The sequence below is a fragment of the Marmota monax genome, unplaced genomic scaffold (assembly GCF_021218885.2).
Source record: "Marmota monax isolate L192 unplaced genomic scaffold, Marmota_monax_Labrador192_F-V1.1 WCK01_AAM20220418_F8-fsc00068, whole genome shotgun sequence".
Classification (NCBI taxonomy): domain Eukaryota; kingdom Metazoa; phylum Chordata; class Mammalia; order Rodentia; family Sciuridae; genus Marmota; species Marmota monax.
Window position 1 is genome coordinate 1,880,672 of NW_026692352.1, and position 23,170 is coordinate 1,903,841.

The 23,170-nt window shown below is 41.2% G+C and overlaps 2 protein-coding genes across 2 annotated transcripts; both read right to left on the bottom strand.

Moving 5' to 3' along the window:
• Window positions 1-560: 560 nt before the first annotated feature.
• Window positions 561-11,489, bottom strand: LOC124091191 (olfactory receptor 51E1). Its single transcript, XM_046442152.1, has 2 exons — window positions 11,380-11,489; window positions 561-2,174 (listed from the first exon to the last, which is right to left on the bottom strand). Exon 2 carries the CDS (start codon window positions 2,130-2,132, stop codon window positions 1,179-1,181), a length of 954 nt encoding a protein of 317 aa, XP_046298108.1. The 5' UTR covers window positions 2,133-2,174; window positions 11,380-11,489; the 3' UTR covers window positions 561-1,178.
• A 3,727-nt stretch (window positions 11,490-15,216) lies between these two features.
• LOC124091155 (olfactory receptor 51D1) lies at window positions 15,217-22,499 on the bottom strand. The gene is made up of 2 exons (XM_046442125.1): window positions 22,494-22,499; window positions 15,217-16,242 (listed from the first exon to the last, which is right to left on the bottom strand). Exons 1-2 carry the CDS (start codon window positions 22,497-22,499, stop codon window positions 15,217-15,219), a joined length of 1,032 nt encoding a protein of 343 aa, XP_046298081.1.
• Window positions 22,500-23,170: the final 671 nt, after the last annotated feature.

The window sequence follows — 23,170 nt, forward strand, 5'->3', positions numbered from 1 at the left end:
TCCCCTTTGCTCTTGATTCTGGTCTGTGGTAACAAGTCCTGACATTATGTCACATGCTCCTGGATGTTCTTAGCTGCTTCTCTTCCTAAAGTGTCTCTCAGATATCCTAGTGCCTTCAGTGTTAGTCATACCATTCCCAAATAAGCCACTCTTTGGGAACTCCCCACACAGGTACAGTGGCAACTGGACCAGGACAGTGAGCAAGAGCTATTGGAATTAAGGCCACGAACTCAATTAACAGGAGTTTGCTCCATAAATAATTGGGGTTAGTGAAAGACAGGAATAAATACTTCCTCTAGAAAATGCAAGACTCTGGAAATACCTTACTCCTTATCCGACTGGTCAAACAGTCCTTTCACAAAATATAGGACTGGCATGAAAATTTCTTTTTTTTTATAGGTTTTTGTTTTGTTTTGTTTTGTTTTGTTTAGTTTTTGTGTCTTATGCAATTTTCCAGTCCCCATAGAACATCAATTTCCCCATTGATACAATGAGGGTACTAATAATATCCCTGCCTGAATCAGAAGCTGAAAGAAAGAAAATGAAAACTCTCAGAACAATGTGTGTCCTCTCTCTTTAATGTAGGCAAATGTAGTCTTTTCAAGGCTTTACTTTCAATCTTCCCCTCAGAGCCTCATACCCAGGAGAAAAGCAATTTTCTCTGTGGAATTTGTTTTGAAGAAGGAAATCCAGGTATATCTTTTTCCTGCATGTGAAATGATTGGGAATTCTGAAGAGGAAGTCATCTTTCTGAGCCAAATTATCTAACCTTATTTTATTCTTGGGTTTATTTTCTTTTGTCAGGCTTAAGCCTTTAGCAAGTATTCTTTAGATGAACTATACTTGTTTCAGGATGCAGCAGACTATCAGTGGAAGCAATTTTCTGGATGGAAAAATGGGAAGTAATAACTCACCCATGACTACCTCAGGGTCTTCATTATAAAGTGAAAAACAAACAGGATGATAAAATTGGAAAATGGGGAATGATGATATATGGTCCTGTCATTTCTTTCCACATGAAGACTCCCCCACCAGTTTCATCTTCAAAGGCTCTGAGTTGTATTTTTTTGTTGTTGTTGTTAAAGAAGATCTTTTTCCTTAATACTGTCTTTCAAAATATTTCTATTAAAATCAGAATTGGAGGATTTTAAATTTTAAAAAAATGTGATCACTGACTCCTAGGGATCTGAAGTATGCATGTTCACATGGAGAAGACGAAGGATGCGCTGTCGGATCTGCTTTGTCTTCACTCCGTACACGATGGGGTTGAGCACAGGAGGGACCAGTAGGTAGATGTTGGCCATGATGACGGGCAGGAGAGAGTCACGCCGCTTGCTAAAACGGTGCACCATAGACAATCCGATGAAAGGCACATAGAAGATGAAAACAGCACACACATGAGAGACGCATGTGCTAAATGCCTTTGCCTGGGCTTCACGTGTCAAGCCCAACACAGTCTTAAGGATAAGCAGATATGAGAATGAGATGAGAAGTGAATCCAAGCCAATGGCAGAGATGATGACAATGAGGCCATAGATGACATTGACACTGATATCAGCACAGGCCAACTTCATGACATCCTGGTGTAGGCAGTAGGAATGGGAAAGTTTGTTGGAGTGGCAGAAGGGCAGCTGTTTGATAAAGACAGGTAGGGGTGCCATTAGTGCAGCACCCCGTACCACAGCAGCCATGCCAATCTTGGCAACACGAGGCAATGTAAGCACAGTGGCATGGCGTAGTGGATGGCAGATGGCCACATAGCGGTCAAAGGCCATAGCCAGCAGCACTGTGGACTCCATGCCCGATAAGGAGTGGATGGCAAACATCTGTACCAGACAAGCATCGAACTGGATGGTAGTGGAATTGAACCAGAAGATGTCCATCATTTTGGGCATGGATGAGGTGGAGATGAGGATGTCAAGGCCAGAAAGCATGCAAAGAAAGATATACATGGGCTCATGTAGGCTGTGCTCGGTCCGTACGATGTAGATGATGGTCAAGTTACCTAGCACAGCAATAAGGTAGAGGGAGCACAACGGAAAGGCCAACCAGAACTGAGCCTCTTCCAAGCCCGGGAGGCCTATTAGGATGAAATATGTGGCACTAGATTCATTGCCATTGGGGACCACCATAGTGAAGAAATTGAGCAGTGACCAATGCCAGGCAGGTAGAGGCTGGAATGCAAAGATAAGCCATCGTCAGATCTTCCAGAATCCCAAGGCACACCTCCCTTAATCCTGATGTCCTATTTGAACTCAAATTCTAATTCCATTGCCTACCCAAACTCTAAACTCTCAATCCCGTTCTAAACTCAATCTAATAGAAAAGTATCATATGCAGATTCACCCAGTCCTACTTACTAACCTCATCTGTACAATCTTAATAACAAGTAAAATACTAGGACAAAATTCTAATCATATTTTAAGTTATTTAGTTCTAAAAGAAAGGCTACTGAGTATACATACATTGGTCTCAGATGATTTTAAAAAATACCATCAGTTCCTCTATCCTGTTCAGCCTTATGCTTTTTTATGCATAATACTGACTGTGATTCTTACCATATCATTAGACTAATGAATTCCAAACCCAATGTAGCAATATTAGTATTAACAACGAATCACATTAAAATTTAACCTCATCACTAATCTGATGACATCCCCCATTCCAGCCTTAACCCCTTTAACATTAACCCAATACTTAATCATAATAACTGTTTCAATTTTAGCCTAATATTAATAACATCCATTTTACTATGATAAATCCTACTGTAATAAACACCCCAATTAACTTTACTCTGAACTCTAACTATACATTTCAACTTTTCCCAAATGTTCAATCAAAGTTTTAAACTTGTCCAGACCACTCAGATTATCTACAGTAGATACCACTGGTATTTTATCAGATCCCATTTACAAAGCCAAAGCACCAACTCCAATATGCAGTGGATGTTAAATGCTAAGGGCTCACAATTCCCCCTTTATCCACAGACTTGTCCTTGATCAAATGGGAGGCACTTCCTCCAGAAGATTCCACAAGGCCCCAAAGAGGCTCATCTAGAGGCCAGTGACTGCCTGACATAAGGTCAGCCTCCTTGTCTCCAGGTGATAAAGATAGTGATGCTGGTAATTTAGAACTGCCAAACAGAATCCACAAAGGCTCCCTTTAAGTGAAAAGATAAAGGCTTACTGTAGTTATGTATGTGTCCAAAAAGACATAGTATATGTATGGCTCAGTTTCAGGTATTCATCAGTGGTCTTTGACTATATTGCCCACAGATAAAGGGGGACTACTGTATGTCATTTGAGCAGAAACCCCTTTTCTGTTTCCAGGAGACTCACTCAGTCTAAAACAGAGGAATTAACACAATTAGAACACTAGTCCAGAGCTGGTGGCATTAGATAATCAATCTTATAGTGGAGTTCAGGCTGACTCTGAACTGAACCTGGCTATCAAAGTTATATAGAGATAGAGATAAGAGAGATGGAGATAGAGGTGGAGATAGAGATAGATACTTTTCTGAGGGAGGAGATGTCAGACACTTGGGTTATCTCAGATTGCATCTCTAATAAGTTAACCAACCTGCGCTTCTTTAAAGAGCAAATATTCATGTATACTTACTATTTATTAGATTATTTAGTCTAAGTACATTGTAGTTTTCAAATATATTTACATACACCGGAGATGATAGATAGATAGATAGATAGATAGATAGATAGATAGATAGATGATAGACAGACAGATAGATAGATAGAATGCCATCACACAGCAAATTGTTTCCAAGACCCCTACAAGTATGAAAACCCATGAGTGATCAATCTACTTATATAACATGACCTAATATTTGCATATAACCTCTGCATATCCTGCCATACACTTTCAATAATCTCTAGATTACTTACAGTACCTAATACAATGTAACTGCTCTGTGAAGAGTCATTAAACAATACAGCACCACTAGTATACCAACACCCAACATAATTAGTGCATCAGTTCCCCTGGAAACAGGCTGAGGCTGGTCTCCAGCTGAAGCCTCGTCCTTACTTAGCTTTCTTCCCTGCTCTATCCTGCTTTCCTCATGCTTTTCACGTCATCTTTCCCTCAATGCGATGATTCATAGTTGCTCTTTCCATGATTTCAATCACTCATGGTCAACTGAGATCTAAAAATATTAAATGGAAAATTTCAGAAATAAGCAGTTCACAAGCTTTACATTGTATGTGATACAAAGTACTATGATGAAATGTGCCACCATACTCTGGTGTACCTGGGACATGAATCTTCCTTTTACCTGGTGTATCCACAATATTTATCTGACTCACCCATTAGTCACTTAGTAGCCTTCTTGATTATCAGATCTACTGCCTCTACTGCCATGGCTTCAAAGTGCTTGTGCTCAGAAAACCTTTATTTTACTTAATGGCCCCAAAGTTCAGTATTTTCTATTATTTTTGATCCATAGTTGGTCAGGTCCCCAGATGTAGAACTCATGGACACAAAGGGCCAGGTGTGTGTGTGTGTGTGTGTGTGTGTGTGTGTGTGTGTCTATGATACATATGGTCAGAGCTTTAGGATTTGGCCCTTAAGAGTTGGGAAGGGGCTTTGTACATATCCATTTTTCTATGTATAAACTCTCAATTCCAAAATCTATTTAGTGTGTGCTGAATTCTCTTTTGTGGTTCAAATTCATAATTCCAAAGTCTTACTAAGTGTCTACCTGACTATCTCTCAAGCACATCAAACACTTTCTTTCCAAAAAATAACCTCTTCCATGGCCATTCAGAGAATGAACTTTGAAGTCAATCCTACATTCCAATCCCAGGCATGACCTGTGTGATCTCAAATAAGTCATTTAAAATTTCTAAGTCTCAGTTTCCTGATCTTTAAAATGATAACAGCCCCTGCCTCATGGGGTCAATGTGAAAATTAAATGAGAAGAAGACTGAAAAGCATTTGACTCAATACATCACAGAAGAAGCATAAAAAACGCATAACTCTTGTTTAATGTTTTCCTCCAGTATGTCTTTCTCCTATTGTGGTGGCCTCGCCAGTCACACCAGCTACACACTCTGATCCTGACTTCCCTGCCTCTAGTATAGCCTTCCTCATCAGCACAATCTTCGTAATCTAACTGCCAATTATTTTAAAAATGTGCTTGAAAATTCCAAATGGATTGTAGAATAAAGACAAAACTCCTTAGGATATGGCTAAAGAACTGCCTTTCAGAATCTGGCCTTAGGCCTCTCACCATGGCCCCTGTGCTCCAGCCACATTGGAATACATGCTGCTTCATAAAAGTAAAACTGATTCTCGTGACTGTTTCATTTTGCCTGTTTTATTTCTCATCCTTTGATCAAGAGAAACGGTTCCTCCCAGACCTCCCTCCAACTTCCCACACTCATTTTTTATGTCCTGGCTTACTTTCTCTCTCCTATGTTACTTTTCCTAAGCTTCTTTCCCCTGGGCATAATTAAATGTTTCCTGCTCTGTGCTCCCAAAGAACTTTACTTAGGTCTCTTTTTATGCATTTACCCTTCTGATAATAAGAAATCTAATTATTGCTATATTCATTTTTCCCTGAATTTTAAACTGCTGAATGCCAGGCAGGCATCCTACTATATTTATTAGTGTTAAGTCAGTGTTTATTGACTATAAAAATAAATTTTATCAACAAAAGAATCCCCCAGTGAGCATCTGAGGTTAACACGGTTAAGAAGAAGGTCGGTCTGCCAAATGTAGGAACGTTAGAGACTTTTGAGAGGGAGGAAAGAATGTTTGCAAGGTCAGAGCAGGGTGGTCTTAAGTTTAGAACAAGAATCTTTAGGGTCAAACAGAAGAGCCCTTTCTTACTCAGGGAGCCAGAGGGCACAAGAGGACATGCAGAAAACAGAGTAACTGCAATGCCTTGGCTTTAATAAATGCAAAGAGGATATGAAGCATAGTTTGCACCTGATAGAAAACCTAGGATCCCTCACCTGAAAACATTAGCAAGAAGGTTCTGATGCTCCAGAGGGCCAAGTATCCATGCCATCCACCAGTTTCACATGAACAGACATGGTAGAGCAAACAAATCCCCATAATAAAAATGTGCTGCATTGAAAACGTATTGGTGGGCCTAGGCACATTTCCACCCTGCTAAGTTGTTTATCTACAAATAACAGGAAAGATCTGCTGTGCCAGGTGTCCCTGACTCAGTCAGGCTAGCAATCCCCTAGCAGCCACCAATCTGCATGAGACAGGAAAATACCTGGGATGCCAAATGACCCTCCCAGTAGTTTATGGTGTTGGGAAACCATGTAGTTCAGCACAAACACCCCCTCTTGGCTTAAACCAATCAGTTCAAATGAATCCCCCTCTTGTAGTAACCAATCACCCCTACCCAACTTGTTCCCGCCAGTGAATGTGCGAATCATGTTTTAGAGTTGTTTGATTTTCCCGCGGTGTGTGATGATTTGCTAAGAGATGCTATGATGTATGTGGGGGTCCCTGCCTTCTCTAAAGATTGTATAAAACTCCTGCAAACCCTGGACTCTCAGCGTCACCAGTTGCTGTGTGTGCGTGGAGGACCGAGCTAGCTCACAATAAACACCTCTTTGCTGTTTACATCGTGGGGGGGGGGGAAGAAAATGTATTGGTGGGGCTGGGATTGTGGCTCAGTGGTAGAGCACTTGCTTAGCATGGGCGGGACCCATGCTAAAATAAAGGCATTGTGTTGTGTCCATCTACAAAAAAAAAAAAAAAAAAAAAAAGATTCATTTTCTCTCTCTCTCTCTCTCTCTCTCAAAAAAAAAAAAGAAAGAAAGAAAGAAAGAAAAGAAATTAAAAAAAAAAAAAAAACGTATTGGTGGTCTGGTGCAGTGGCTCATGCCTATAATCCAAGCTAACTGGGAGGCTGAGGCAGGAGGATCACAGTTTGAGGCCAGCCCTGGAAACTTAACAAGACTCTGTCTCAACGTAAAAAATAATGAGGGCTGGGGGTACAGTTCAATGGTAGAGTGTCCTTGGATTCAATAACCACCTCCCTTCCATTACCATGGTGGGTAGAGTGATGTGGCGAGCAAAATCTTGGAGCTAAGAATCTTCTCCCTAAAGAATGCAGAGAATAATAATAACCTCATAGTGCTGCTATGAAATTATATTATAAGGCATATCAAAAGGTGTTGAAAAAACAATTACAGCACGCAAGCACTTTTTTCCATCAAAAAAATGGAAAACAAGATCTATGAAAATGTTTGAAGTTTCCAAGAATTTTTCATTTCGCCCAATTTGTTATCTTAATTACCACTCAACCTCTGGCACACTCATTCTTTCACCAATAGACACACACAGTGATAACAGTTAATCTCTCACAATGGCAAGAATGGGCACTGATGTACAGATGCCCAAAATCTAAAAGGGAAGAGTAAGCTGACCTTGAAGGGATGTGCATAAGTAGCACAAAATGGGCTGCTGTTGCTGGAAGTTGGATACCAATCTGGACCCAAGAAGACTACAGCAATAGAAATAGAAGGAACAGAGAGGGAGCCAGCCAGAGAGCCCAATTAGTGCTCTTCAGGCTGCTGGCCCTGAAGAATCTCAATCTCACAGTCTCCCCAAGAGGTAGCAGAGGACAAAGAGAACTCCCAGGTAGCCTTCCAGCCTGAGCATCTGTTAGTAATTAAAACCATTTGCATGCACTCAAAAGATGCTTTGAGCTCAGAAGGAAGTTGGAACTAAATCACTCTGTTATGGAAAAAAAAAAAGTAGAATTAAGGAAAAATAAACAAAGAAATCATTTTTTTTTCTTTTTCTTTCTTTCTTTTTTTAGAAAGCCCACACACTGCCCTAATCCCCAAGGGATAACTCTGCCCTTGAAATTTTCTCTAAAACCTCAAACTATCTTAGCAAGTCCCAGGAATGTTTCTTGGAGAACCATGAAGAATATCTTAGCCCTTTCTCAGAATGGGGAACAAGGGAGTCCCCAGCTATGGAGTAGAGATTCACTTTGAGGCCCTCAATCCTCTTCCTTCCTTCCTTCCCCCTGGCCTTCAGAACTCTGCCAGTTAGAGCCAGTTTAACACTCATCCCCTATCCAACCGCTTCTCATAGATCCATGGAAAAGCACACAGAGAGGAAGATGGCACTCTTCACCCTCTCTTCTGACCCAAGGAAACAATGAAATCACCCACAACACTGATTTTGTTGTTTTTAATAATACTTTAGCAGATTTCATTATATACCTACAAAATGCCAGACACTATACAGTACCTACTGTATATTATTATCTCTAATCCAAGAACAACTCTGCATGAGAGGAGTTTTGTGTGTCCTTTCTACATTGTAGATGAAAAAACTGAGGTTCCAAGGAGTTAAACAGCATTCTCAGGATTTAACAGTTGATTAGTAAAGCAGAAACTTGACCTAGACTAACTCCAAGACCTGTACACGTTTCCTGATCCAGGCTCCCTTTAACTGTGCTACACCCTCTGAAAGCTAAAAAAATCTTCCCAGGAGGTAAAGTAAAAGAATAGCTTGATAGGTGTAATACCTGGCCCAGGTATAATCTCAGAGGGAAACCAGGAGGGCAGAAAGAGGACTCTCCTGGACAGGGACTTGAGGCGGCATCCTCCTCTTCCAGCCCCAACTCTACTGTCTGTGACACAGGGAGGAACCATAGCGGAGATTAAAAGATTTGTCCTCTGCCAAGTATCTCCTTGCTATCTAATTAGAACTTCTCATCAACCCATCAAGTTAGTATTATTAGTCCCATTTGGCAGATAAAACATTGAAGGTTAGAGCACAGAGTGGCAAATCTACATGTTTTCCAAAATGCCAGGCTACTGCCCTGCTCATAACCCAGTTTCCTTAAGAATAAATAGATGGGGGCTGGGATTGTGGCTCAGAGGTAGAGCACTAGCCTAGCATGGGCGGGACCCGGGTTTAATCCTCAGCACCACATAAAAATAAAGGCATTGTTAAAAAAAAATAAATAAATAGATGATTTGTAAGGGCTATTTCATGTTGTTCTCCATTGAATCCAAAATTGAGGACCTTGAGTCCAGGTACCTCTCTAGAGTTCAAGACCTCCAGCTAGCTCTCCCCACTTAGGTTCAACGTGAAAGGAAGACAAGGGGTAATGGGAGAGGGGGTTTATGGTGTCTGTCATTATCTGGACACATAATGTCTCATGCCTAGAGTAACAAAGTGGACACTGGTGCTACTTCCAGATTTAATGGGAATATTTGGAAGCAAATTCTCTTGGAGAGAATCTTAGACATACCTGGGAGCCTCTGGTTCCCACTGCCAATCCAGGGAAGGAAGGCAGATCTCAGAAGCAATGCCATGACTGACAAAGACCGCAGGGTCTTTTCACAATTATTGGAGGAGACTTTATCCTAACTCTACATTAGGGCAGTCTTGCCAGATCACATCCACCCAAATTATCTGCACCCAATGTGCCCCATACATTGCTTAGATTTGATCAAGCAGATGAACCCTTGAAGGAGTTTGGCCATTATTTTTTAAATGGCCAATATGAGACTGGAAAGATGAAATAATGCAATTGATAATTACAAAAACTTGAGTGAAATTTCCACCTTATCCTACTCACTCAAGTCAAACTGGTCCCCTAAATTTAGCCCAAGGAGGAGCTCCTAGGGTTCAGGTCCCTTTCCATTCTCCTCATAAGTAAGATCAGTCTTGCGAAGTTTGACCTTGTTATCTATCAGTGCCCCATGGAGTTAGGCTACCTTGTGCCTAACTGAAGGCAAATGTGGAGCAGGAGAAACACCTGATTTGGGATTTGAGTCAGTACACAGTGTTTTCAGCAATTTTTGATTGCTGATTACTATGTTCCAGACAACTCACTAAGTACTGGGGACACTGAGGTACAGGGGAAACAAGGCACAGCTCCAGCCCTTTAGGTGTGAGGAGAGACTGAGGCAAACATACAGTTCTCACAACACATTATGATAAGTGCTAGGGCAAGGGTAAGCATCAGGATCTTGGAAGCAAAGACAACCATGGCTCACCATATTTAGGCTCAGAGGGTTCCACAAAGAGGTGACACTGAACCATGGCTTGCAGGACCAGTTGCATTTAATCAGGGAGTTGGGGTGGGGGAGGGCAGAGATAGTAGGATTCAGTTAACAAAAACATACTGCCGAAGCTGGAGATCAAACAGTGTATACAACAGATGAGATCATGCTCATGCACCTCATATACCAGGAGGACAACAACTAAAAGTAAATATAGAAACAGGAAAGAAAATTTCATATAAAGACATTATTTAGTCAGCAATCAAAAAGTGCATTAAGGACCAGACAGAGAGATGGATAGAGAAAGATAGGATCAAGGCACATCAGAGAAAGTTTCTCTAAAGAGGTGACAAATGACTGAGAGCCCTGTGATGAGAAAATACCCACCACTCTGAGATCTAGGGAAAGCATTTTCCAGGCAAAGGAGACAATAGAAGAAAATGGTATTAAGGTCAGAATATCTTGGGGAGCTCGGGGAACAGAGAGAAGCTCAAGATGGCCAGAACACCAACAGCACAGGAGAGTTTAAGATGAGCCAGAGGAGACAGGGGCCAGCTTGTGTCACTATGATTTGCCAGACATGGTAAGGAGCTTAATTATGAGTGACTGAAAGGAATTTAAGCAACACCCTTTGTCTACTTTGTTTTTTAAAGTATCCTCTGGCAAAGGCGAAGACTCAATGTAAAAGAAACCAGACCTTGTTTGGAAAGCTGCAAGGCTCTAGTGTGGTTGGAGTAAAAAGCGCAAGGCAGGGAAGGTTGCAGTGTGGATGCTGAGCTGCTTTTTAAATGGACTGAAAGATAAACTCTGATCCTAGACACAGACTGAGCCAGCATTGAAGCCTCAGGAAGATTATTAAATCACAGTTTCAGCCACAGCCTGACTCCTGGTACAGAGTATAGAATGAGCCCTGTTCCCACTCAAGAGTTCCCCATATGCCCCTAGCTACAGCCTGATCCCCAGTCACACACTGAACTTCATTCTTAAAATTAGGGATGGCCCTGTCCACACATCAAAACACAACCTAACCCAAATCAACCCCAATATAACCCCACCCCAATCTGTTCTCTGTCCCTACTGACATTTATACTCTTGCCAGCCTCTGGACAGGTACACCAGTACACTGATTATTGAAAAATTGGTTGAAAACTATCCTTAGGCAACATTTATCACCTGCCTACTTCCCTTCATCACACAAAAAGAAATTACTGTCTGTCCTCGGAGTGGATGGCTTTTCCCACATCCCCAGCCCCACCCTTGTACATCTGGTTCTTCAGCCTGGTTTCTCGGTCTCTCAGAAGGACTAACCAGTGATCGCTAGCCACAAGTAACCCACACACCCCTACACCCCCTGGTCTCTACTCACCTCAGCTGTCCTGAAGGGATGGAATGTGTGCCTTTTCCCCCGGAACTCTTTCTAAAGAGGTCTGGGAAATTGCACTGAAGCCCTGCCCTCTCCCTGTCTCCACCTCCTCCTCTGGACCTCTCTTGCAGGGATTATTTATTCTCTCTCTTCCCTCCTTCCTCCTTCTGCTCCTGCCTGCTGGGGGTGCAAGGTTATGTCCAGAGGGTCCATCAGCCTATGCACCTCACTAGCCAGTTTTGGTGTGAGTTTCTTTCCCAGCTTCTAAGTCCTAGGAGGATGTGCCTGGGGGTATAGAGAAGGAGGGGTAATGTGTAGAATAGGTCTCTAGAGTCCTCCCCAAATGGGCTTCTGCCAGTTTGGATACTTATGTCAGCTCTCAGTGTGCAATGAAAGCAAGAAAAGTTTAGAAGAAACTCATTTTTATGCCCAGGGTCGTCTTGAGAATCCTTCTGCCAATTTCTTCACAGGCTTATCAAACTCAGCCAGAAGAAAGGCAAAATTAATTTGCAGGAAGACCCTATGATTGACACCCCATTTCCACCCTGAAACTTTCTTTACCCTCTGCCTTCTTTCCTTTTGTGGACCATGGAACCTAAGAGGTCCATCCTCCCTTCTTCAAAGTGCTAGGAACTCCTTTGTCTCCAAGGTTCTGGCTTCTGTGTCTGACTAACTCATACCAGGGATCCCCAGGGACAGTGCCTCTGTCTACCACTCCCTGGCCTTGGTCTACTGAACTACTGGCCAAGGCAGGAAGATATGGTTTTTTAACCATCTCCTACCTGCAATACCAGCCATGTAAGACCAATGCCCTCTGGTGTCTCTCTTAAAGACAAAAGTAGTAAGAACATTTTTTTAGAAAGTTAGAGAGTAATTTGAATATGAAAATAATATCTTCAATTTTGAAATAAGTTAAAACTGTTTATAAATAAAGCAACATGATTTTTATTTGGTTTCTCTTTATTTTTCACTGATCAATGTCATAGTTGAACATTTTAATTCACAACAGAGGGCATGTTAACTCAAACTATGCCAAAATAAACCATGTAAAACCAGGCCATTCTGTCTCAGATTTTATCAAAATTACCAATCACAAAGTCTTCCCAGTGTCTGCAGAACTTGTAGCCTGATAGCCCCTGTAATCACCCTAGAGCCAACTCTGCTGCCTCCGTTAACCACCCCCCCCAGGCTTAGATGGTGAAAAGACTTTTTTGAAAAATAACCTAGGAACTTCTACTTCCATCCAAGATGAAGTAACAAGAATTACATCCACCTGAAGGAATGAAAAAGAATAGAATAACCATAAAACGATGGTTTGCAAGACACTAGACATCAGGCAACGAAGGACAGTGGGGCATGAGACAAGGTAATCGAGTGAGGTAACCTCTACAGCTTACCTGTTTAGGACCTTAAGAGAGTTTCCATGCTGCATCAGAAAAGGGGAACCAGGCTGTCTACAGGGCTGCCTGAGAACAGAAGGTGGAGTAAGGGTTTAATACCAAGCCAGTTAGAATTTGAAGGTAAAGTATCAGAGATGAGAGATCTTCACAGAGAAAGAACACATAGAGAGATACACAGAGGCTCTTCCTTCAGAATTCATCTAAGTAATAATCACCTCATCAGGTGAGTGAGTTACCTAAAGTGAGGGAAGGAATCACATAAAAAGATCAGTGCTAACATTGTCCAGTGCTCAAGGGTAATGACTTTCTACCAGTCACACTAGAAAAACCTCAAGATCACAGGGCATCCTTCAGTACTGAGAATATAGAAAGATCATGCCTCAGTGGTAACCAAGTTCCACCTAACAAATCTCAGAATGAGACCCAAAATAACCAAACTAGTTCCAAGCTACTTAAAAGCCTCTTGAAAAAAAATCACAAGAATATCTATACGGAGAGTAAAATATTTAGCACAGATGTAAAATTTACAGTGTCTGTAAATGGATCAATTATTAGGTATGCAAAAACATGACCCATAATGAAGATAGTAATTACCGATCCAAACCTAGCAAGAATTAAAACAGATGTTAAAACTAGAAGACACAGACATTAAGATTGATTTTTATAACTGTAATAAATAGGTTCAAAAAATTAAAAACAGACATGAAAGATATCTTAAACCCAACTGAAAAGTAGGCATCATCATTTTAGATAAAAATGTAAGACTGCCAGGCACAGTGGTGTACAACTGTAATCCCAGAAGCTCAGGAGGCTCAGGCAGGAGGATTGCAAGTTCAAAGCCAGCCCTAGGAATTTAGTAGGCCCTAAGCAACTTAGTGAGATCCTGCCTCAAAATAAAAAATAAAAAAGGCTGAACATATAGCTCAGTGATTAAGTGTCCCTGAGTTCAATCCTTGGTACAAAAAAAAAAAAGAAACCCACAAGACTAACAATGTGCTGTCTATGAGAAAAATACTTCAAACATAAAAACACAAATAGATTAAAATAAATAAGAAAAGATAGATCTTGGTTACACCAATCATAAGACATCTGAAGTGGTTTTATTCATACAAGACAGTAGATTTAAGAGCAAATAATAGTGACACAACTAAAAACAAGTGACATAATTACAATAAAAAATAAACAAATTCAAAATTATAGTAAAGAAATTTCAATACTTCTCTCAATAATTGATAGAACATGCCTAATAGTAAAAGACTGAATTTTTTTCCCTTACTATGATAAATAATAAAGGCAGTTCATAGTTACCTTCTCTGTGTCCTGGTATTCCTGGTCAATGCAATAAATAAAAAAAAACTCATATTTTTGTGATGTATTTGTGTGTGTCATAAAATGAATTTATATCAAAAATGCTATGCACAACACACATATACCCAAGGATAAACAGCACACATGCTAAAAGGCACAGCCATCCCAACACTACACATTCCACAAGATTGTGCACCACATCCCACATTTTACAAATGTGAAGAAAAGACAGAGGTGGCATTCCCACCAGGCACACATAAAGACATTTCCCACCATACAGATGCACATATCAGTATTCTCATATAAATACACAACACATACCAACTGCCATATAGTACATAAACGAAGGAAAGGCACAATCAGAGACATATTCACAAAACCTATATTCCAAGATACAGCTACTACACTCACCAGAATACATATTCTCTCTCTCTCCTTTTCCCCTCTTTCTTTCTTTCTCTCTCTTGTGAATGCACATGTACACACACACACACACACACACAAACACACACACAAACACAAAGTACATATGTCCATATATACCACACATTCACACCCACAACCAGAATACATGGTGTCCTTATGAACTTACACAGATGAATATTGGCAGATTCAACACATACACACACACACACACACACATGCATAAAAAAAAAAAAAACAACTTTAACCTTTGTGTCAACTTGCCTCCTCTCTTAATACAGTTTCCCTCCAATTACTGTCCCCCCATTACCTTCACTAACTCTTAATTATGACTGTGTAACCACTTCAGGGTACAAGCAATAAATTTTATAGCCAACACAGTTTAGCTGATGTGAATATATTTTGGCAAACAAAATTAAAAACCATATATCAAGTCCAGAATGAATCATGAGATATAGCATTTATAGTCTTTCCAAGCCAAAACCATGTGTATTTTCTAGTTGGAAAAGAGGGGGAAGTCAAGGTCATCATAACAGAGACTACAACGGTCATTTTCCAGGATAGCCTGTCCAGACTGGGTCATAAATTCTTCTATATTGATAAATCCCTAAAGGCAGAAATATAAGGTCTATATTTAGGTAACTGGAAGCAGTGATCCCAGTGGGTTGGTTACTCCAATCACCAAGATATTCTACAGATTCTCATCCTCTCATCTTTGGTAGTATTCTGGACGCTTAGGTGAGATTCTTTTTCGTCTGCCACCTTGTGAGAACATATGGACGACCCTTGAACGGATCTCCTTGGTCTTGGCTCCATAGACAATGGGGTTGACTACGGGTGGTAGCAGTAGATAGATATTAGCCATAACCACATGAAGTAGGGTGGTGGGACCACCCAGCCTGTGAACCACTGAGAGCCCAATGAGGGGCACATAGAAGACCAGGACAGCACAGAGATGGGAGATACAGGTGTTGAAAGCCTTGAGTGCTGCCCCTTGAGAGGACAGCTCCAACACAGCCCGCAGAATGAGGATGTAGGAGAAGCCAATGAAGAGGGAGTCCACACCCATGACTGAAAGGATGATGAAGAGTCCATAAACCACATTGATGGTGGTGTCAGTACAGGACAGCTTCATAATATCTTGGTGCAGACAGAAGGAGTGTGTGACAGTATGCGTTCTGCAGTATGACAACCGCTTCAGGATGAAGGGCAGTGGGAAGAAGAAAACAAATCCCCTGGTTAGGGCAGCTAATCCAATCTTGGCCACAGTAGGCCCTGTCAGCACAGAAGCATGTCGCAATGGGTGGCAGATGGCCACAAAGCGGTCAAAAGCCATGGCCAGCAAGACAGCTGACTCCATGGCTGACAGAGCATGGATAAGAAACATCTGGGCTAGGCAAACACTGAACTCAATCTCCTGAATGCCCATCAGGAAAAGGATGGTCATCTTGGGCATGGTGACAGAGGAGAGGACAAGGTCAATGGTGGAAAGCATGGCCAGGAAGAGATACATGGGCTGATGCAGATGCCTCTCCATGCGAATGATGAGGATGATGGTCAGGTTGCCCAGAGTAGCCAAGGCATACATAAAACACAGTGGGAAAGCCAGCCAAAAGTGTACATCAGGCCCCACACCAGGGATTCCCACCAGTAGGAAATAGGCTGGGTGGACCAGAGTTCCATTTGAGAAAGCCATGACAGGGACCAAGGGACCAAGAGCTATGCCTTCTGCATCCTAAATTCAGAGTCTAGGAAATTAAAAAAAAAAAAAAAAAAAAAAAAGGAAAAACATGGTTTAGTCATGGCTCAAAGAAGAGAAAAAACTTGTACACAAAAGGCATTGGAGCAGTGACAGTTGCAAACAGGACTGAGTACATCTAGCAATTCTATACCTCTGCCTCTCTCTGCTCTGACTCTCCTTATACAAGCTTCCCTGAACATTCCAAACCTTATCTTTACCCTCCAAGGTCCCAGAACTGCACTAGCAAATTCTTTTTTTTTTTTTTTTTTTTTTGCATGAGCAAATTCTAATCCTGTCCTATTAGTCTCAGCGTGTGAATGTCCACTCATAAGACATGTAAAACAATTTTCATTTTCAAAGCTGATGTGTCTCACCAGGCCATTGCTCTTGTCCACTCCCCAAAAGAGTTAAAAGGTTTCCACTAACCTTCCACTCTGACCCTGGCTCTTCTGGGGCATGTCAGTGTTAAGGTGGGTTTAGGTCCCAAGTCTGAGAGTTCAGTTTGTGATTGCCTCTAAGACCCACTATAACCAGATTTAGGGCAGGATTTAAAGATGGACTTATGTTTACCTCTGTGTGATTTTTCTCAAGCTTCTCTGATAGAATCATCAAAAGTAGCAGCAAACACCATTCCCCCCAAAGACTTGCTTCAAGAGAAACAGAATTTCCAGGGGAAGGGCCCAGAAATATGTTTGGAAAAAACAATTAGTTCCTTTCCCCTACATAATTTTTTTTTCAATCAGAGAAAATTGGGGGAAGTTTTTCTCTCTGGAGAGTGGTAAGGTAGGGGTAAAAAGGAATTGTATTTCCAGCCCTAACAAATAAGAGAACAGAATCTGCCATTGAGATCTCTCAAGTCAAAAATTGTACTTGGCTGGGGTATGACATGGAAACTAGATGCAGCCTGGACATAGAAAGAGAACCTTTCACTGCTGCTGCCATTACCATCTGGAGGTCACAGGCACACCCCTTCTTTCTCCCTCTCTGCATGGTGATCTTGCATCACTACAGGCTCAACTTCTCTTTCTACACAGACCACTCTGTTCTAAGCCTCTATCCCGAGATTCAGCCATATAACCTAACACCTGCTTTCTTCCCGAATAACCTAATTGGTCTCATGCTCATTTGCCCCCAATAAGATCATTTCCAAATCAGTGCCTCAGCTCTGGTCCTGAGCTCAGTGAGTAGACCACCCAGCACCCAAGTCACCAAGGTCAAGGCAGCTAGCCCCATCTCCACTTACCTGTCCTTTCACTCCTACATGTGACTTTACTTTTGCAATTAATCTGTTAGGGCTTTTCCTCTTGTTTGACATAAGTTCCCTGCTCCCAATCTCATTAAATTAATCCCTTTGTCCTGATTATGAAAAGAGCCTTCTAACTCACCTCCCTGCCTTCAAACCCAGCCTACTGCAATCCTCCTTCCACACCACTGCCTCTAAACAGCAGGACGACATATTGAGTGATTCCGGAGACTTTGAGACAAAGTGGGAATTCCATAGTCTGCACACAAGCCTCTTCCCAGTGTGGCTCCAACATAACTTTACAGCCCCACTTCTGGGTTTCCTTCTTTGTTACCAATTACCAATGCAAACAACAACAACACCCCCCCACACACACACACACACACACACACACACACGGCACACTTGACATTTTCCCTGGAAATTAATTCCCCTTGCCTTGCTTCTTAAGTGAAGGGTAGGAGGCTGCAACTCAGGGTCCTGTTCAAGGGATCTGCAAAGCTTGGAACTGGCCTCAAAGAGGTTTGAAGAAATTCTTCTTTGGGTAGGTCACTGAACACAGGGTAGTCTGGGCAACTGTAATCTGGAAAGGCTGCTTACTGTCAGACCTCCCCAGCAGAGCAGCCAGACTGCTCAGAGGAAGGGCTCCCTCATGTAATGAGACCTCTGTGCAGTGCTCAATCTGCACTGATTCCCCAAAGCCAAGCAAGCCTCCCCTTGCCTCCTCCGTCTGGTCTAAGCCTGGCACATTCACATCAAAGTCTCTCTGCCCAAGGGCGCCACGCATATATAGCTTCTCTGGGGACCCTAGAGAGTGCAAGGAGTGATGAGGAGTGAACTGGGACGACAGGCGCCTAAGGGCAGCTGATCCCTGACTCCTACCTAATTCTTCTGAGGCCAGTGTAGGAGACTAAGGGGAGTAGTAGTTGCCTAGGATGGGGGGAGCGGGGAGAGGAGTAATGGTCAGGATGGAAGAGAGGAGTTAATGGAATGGGAATGTGGACGCGCCCCAGAAAGCGCAATGGGGATCCCGCGCCTGGCTTTGAAGGCACTATCCAAGGGGATACCAAGTTGCACCAGGGACTGTCTCTCGCGTCTTGATGCTGCCCTCTTATGGTCACAGAAGGGAGTTACAATCTCGTAGCTGACTGAGCAAGGCCTCTTAGGATGAAGCCTCAAGGGCCAAGACTCAAGACTCAAGGACTTGGGAGTCTGAGCGCCTCCTTGCAGCACTACCTTGCACTTCAGCTCTTCCTCCCTTATCTCTCATGCCAACCTTTTCTTTTTTGGGTCACCATTCATTGCTCACCTGTCCCTCCAGAAAGAGACAGTGTAGTGTGTGGTTCGAATATGGGGCTAAAACCCTCATAAATGATATGACCACCCTAAAGCTCAGTTTGATGTGAAAAATAATAGCAATTCTCCAGTGAATGTTTTTGTTTATTATTAGTTGAAACAACTGCTAAAGGAGTCAGAGGAAACCCATTGAGATAGTGTTACAATTGCCTGAAGTTAAGAGGGAGGAGTGTGAGGCCAGAGAACAAAAGGTCAAAAGGTCCCTGGTTCCCTTAACAAGTGTTGGGTGGGGACAGAGGCTTGAAGGCAGCAGAGTGAGTGGGTTGGGAGCAAATGGAGAAAGTAGTTGAAGATGACTCTTTAAGACATTTGTATGTGAACAGAAGGAAGTGAAATTGGCAAGACTTGAAGAATTGATAGCTCCACAGAGGTTGAACACAAGTAAATATCAGCAGAATGGAGTTAATAGGGAGGTCACCTGTCCTTCACATCTCACACTATTGGTGGGGTTCTTCTAGGCTATTACCCAGGTAGACCCTCTGTATAGCAACCATGAGCAATTCTACTTGATCCCATAGTTTCCGTCACCCAAACAGGCCAGATCACTCCCCTAAACTTAAGATATAATAGTGTCTATTAGACATTGAAGTTCCTCAAGCACTTTAAACTCAATACTTAACTCATTATCTCTAAGCTCGTTCTCATTATCAACTAAGCTTATTATTTCTGATGCCCCAGTCTGAACCCTGTTCTCTGTTTCCTGTCCCCGTCCTAAAAATGACTCTCTTGGTGCTATAACTTGGATCTGGAATGTCCCCCAAAAGCTCATGTGTTGAAGGCTTGGTCCCCAAGGCAACAATGTTTAGAGGTGGGACTTTGGGGAAGAGATTGGATCATGCAGGCTCTGATCTCATCCATGGGATAACCTCTGGATAGGCTCATCATTGAATGAGCTACTGGGAAGTAGTGGAAACTTTGGAGGTACAGCCTAGTTGGAGGAAGTAGGTCACTGGGAGCATGACCTGAAAGGATATATCTTATCCCTAAATCCCTTCCTCCCTCTTTCCCTTTTCCTTTCTTCTTTTCTTCCTTCATTCCTTCTCCTTCCTTTTCCTCCTTCTCTTCTTCTTCTCTTTCCAGATGCCATGAGGTGAGCAATTTTGCTGTGCCAGGCCTTCCCCTCCCCTATGACGTTCGGCCTCACCCCAAGAACCAATGGAATTGAGTGACCATTCACATAAACTTATAAAACCATGAGCCAAAATAAATATTTCCTCCTGTAAGTTGATTTTTTCAGGCATTTTGTTGCAGCAACACAAACTTGACTAACACAGTTGCCCAAACCAGAAATGTTCAAGTCATCATTCTGGCATGCTCTCTCTCTCTCACCTCCCTCTCCACCATATCCAATTAGTCATTAAGTTCTCTTTTTTTTATGTACTAGAAATATTGTGAATCAGATTATTTTTCTCTATCTCCTTCAACTTTTCTCCAGTCCAAGCCAAAATAATCTGTTGCCTAAATTATCAGAATAGTTTATTCACTGGTCAGTCTCCCAGAAGAGCTTTCCTACCAATCCTTTGTCCATATTATGGCAGCGAAAGTTTCCAAACACAAATTCAGTTAATAGAAATTTCCCACTGCTTTAGGAATGGAAGCTGGAAGTTCATACTCCATAACCCAGCTCATTAGAACTCCATGAGATATCTTAGTGCAAATTACTCATCCCCATCTCTAACCATTCTACCTCCTTTCTTGTATGCTAAGTCCAAGATGTACCAAAAGAGTCCAACCACCTAAATATGGCATACTCTGTCATCCTCTGCTTCATGTACATTCTCCTCGTGGTAAGAACACTCATCTCTTCCTTGTTCTGATTCATTCTTACTTTCATTTATCTGTTTAAATATCCTTCTTAGATTTAGGATGCCAATTCAGATACTAGGAATAGGAATATAAAGAAGAGATGCCACACTGAATCATTATGATGAAGAGGTCTGATAGCAAACATAGCAAAGGTAGAGATTCTAGAGTTAGCTTCTAGTTAGCTTCTAGTGGCAGGTTTGGGAGTAAGATCTGAAGGTGGAGTGAAAACTCCACTGGAGTGGAACTCCAGGGTAGTTTGATGATATTGCTGGCTGCATCATCAATAAGTCACTGAATATTTTTAATATGTCATTTTCCTATTTAAAATAGGTTCCTGTCATATTTTATTGTTATTTTTGGTCAGCATTTTGGTTGGCCTCAGTCCCTTGCCTCCTGCCTCAATCTTCTGCTATTCACATCCATAGCAATGGGTCAATAAAATCAAACACTATACTGGTATGAGGGCACTATATAGTCTTTAACACTATAGAGCCTATGTTTTTTTGTCCACACCTCGTGAATAATTATATAACGCAATTACATTGTTGGTCACATAACATATTCTCACAGTAGAATTTATAATGACATTTTTAAAGTTGTTTTTTTTTAATTTTTTGCATTATGGTCATATAGCAAACCTAAAAAATTATATATTTAAAAATTCAATTAAATGATATTTAGCCAGGCACAGTGGCACATGCCTGTAATCCCAGCAGATTGGGAGGCTGAGGCAGGAGGATCTCGAGTTCAAGGCCAGCCTCAGCAAAAGCAAAGCACTAAGCAACTGAGACCCTGTCTCTAAATAAAATACAAAATAGGGCTGGGGATGTGGCTCAGTGGTTGAGTGCCCCTGAGTTCAACCCCCAGTACCAAAAATAAATAAATAAATATACATATATTTTGTAAAAAACTAAATTCAAAACTGTTCTTACGGTTCTTTTAGTAACTATTGAAATAAAAGTACCAATGTGATTTATGGAAGGTAGCCTGACATATTTAGAGAAAATTTTATACTCCCCAGTAAAGGAATTAAAAAAGCACTAAAAGAAGCCAGAAAAATAAGACAATGAACATAAGTAAAACAAATCAAACACAAGTAATAAAGATAAAATTGGAATGAATAAGTTAAAATAATAAACAATTAACAAAGTTTTTAAATGGGACAATCAACTAAATAGATCTCTGGGAAAAAAAGATAATTCTCTCAGAAAATATAATAAAACGTTGGCAGACACATAATATTAGGGACCAAAATCCAGAAAAAAAAAAAAAAACTCTCAGAAATCAAGGGAAATGAAAAAAAAAAAGGTACTAATTTGTGTAATTCAATCATTATTGATGGAGACATTGGCACTTGAAGAAAAAACAGCTTATTGAAACAGATTTAAAGTTAAAATAAATATAACTAAACAATAATACAATAAATTGTGAAGCTATTTCTTCTTGTTTTAATCTGACATAACATTGACATCAAACTAGTAACAAGATTTTTCTGGCTTGTTCTGAAGCCAACTCTCCAAATATCTTGCTGTTAGTAGTCTATAATTAGTAATAGTTGCTATTGTAATATTTGACTATGTTCTGATATATATTTATAATTTATTTATTTTTACATCAAACACAACATACACATATGCTACTATATTCCCATCTGTGGCATCTCACACTGAAACGTGCCCAGCACATTCTTGTAAAGGTCCTCTCCGTTCTACTCTCTGACTGTTGGGACTCTTAAAGCCTAATACACATTCTTGGTGACCACCCCTCTAACCCAGAAGCACTTTTGGAAAGGTTCTCTACCTCCTTTAGACAGAATCCTAAGTCTCAGCTCTAAACTCACCTCCATCTTCAATCTCTTTCCTCTACCTAAGTGATGCTCAATAAATGTTTTAAATGACTGTTTTCAAAAAAATAAAAATAAATAAATGGTTGGTTTCAATTAATTCACTCACTATTCCATTAGGGTAGCCATTTATCCAGACCCAGGTGACAATCCATCTCAGATCTCAGTTATCTCTTTTCTTCTTTGTGTTTATAGTCCCATTTGTTTCAGGAATTTTCTGGGTCTCACCTTTCAGAATTTCAACCATGGCCTGAGCTCCAACAATGGCATGAGGATTCAAAGAGTGTCAGTCTTAGTGAGGAATCATTTGGGACTGCGCATCAATTAAAGGATTTCCTGGTTACGTCCATATTGGATGTACCTTCACTTGTTTGTTTGGTATCGACCTAAGTAGTTTTAAAAAAGACAAAGCCCTAGAAATACAACATACAGGTCATTGTCTCAAGTAGCATGTTGTGTGTGTGTCTGTGTATTTGGGTGAGGAAGTGGGTATCTGTTGTGTGTGGGCGGGGAAAGTTTTTTAAATGGAAGTTTGTAACCAAAGATTCCACTTCTCCTACTCCATTATATTGGGAAATATAATTTCCCAATATTTGCTCCTAATTCTTGAGTTGGATTATTGGAATTGTGATGAGAAACTTCTTTGTAAGCATTCAAGGATAAGAGTTTGCCAG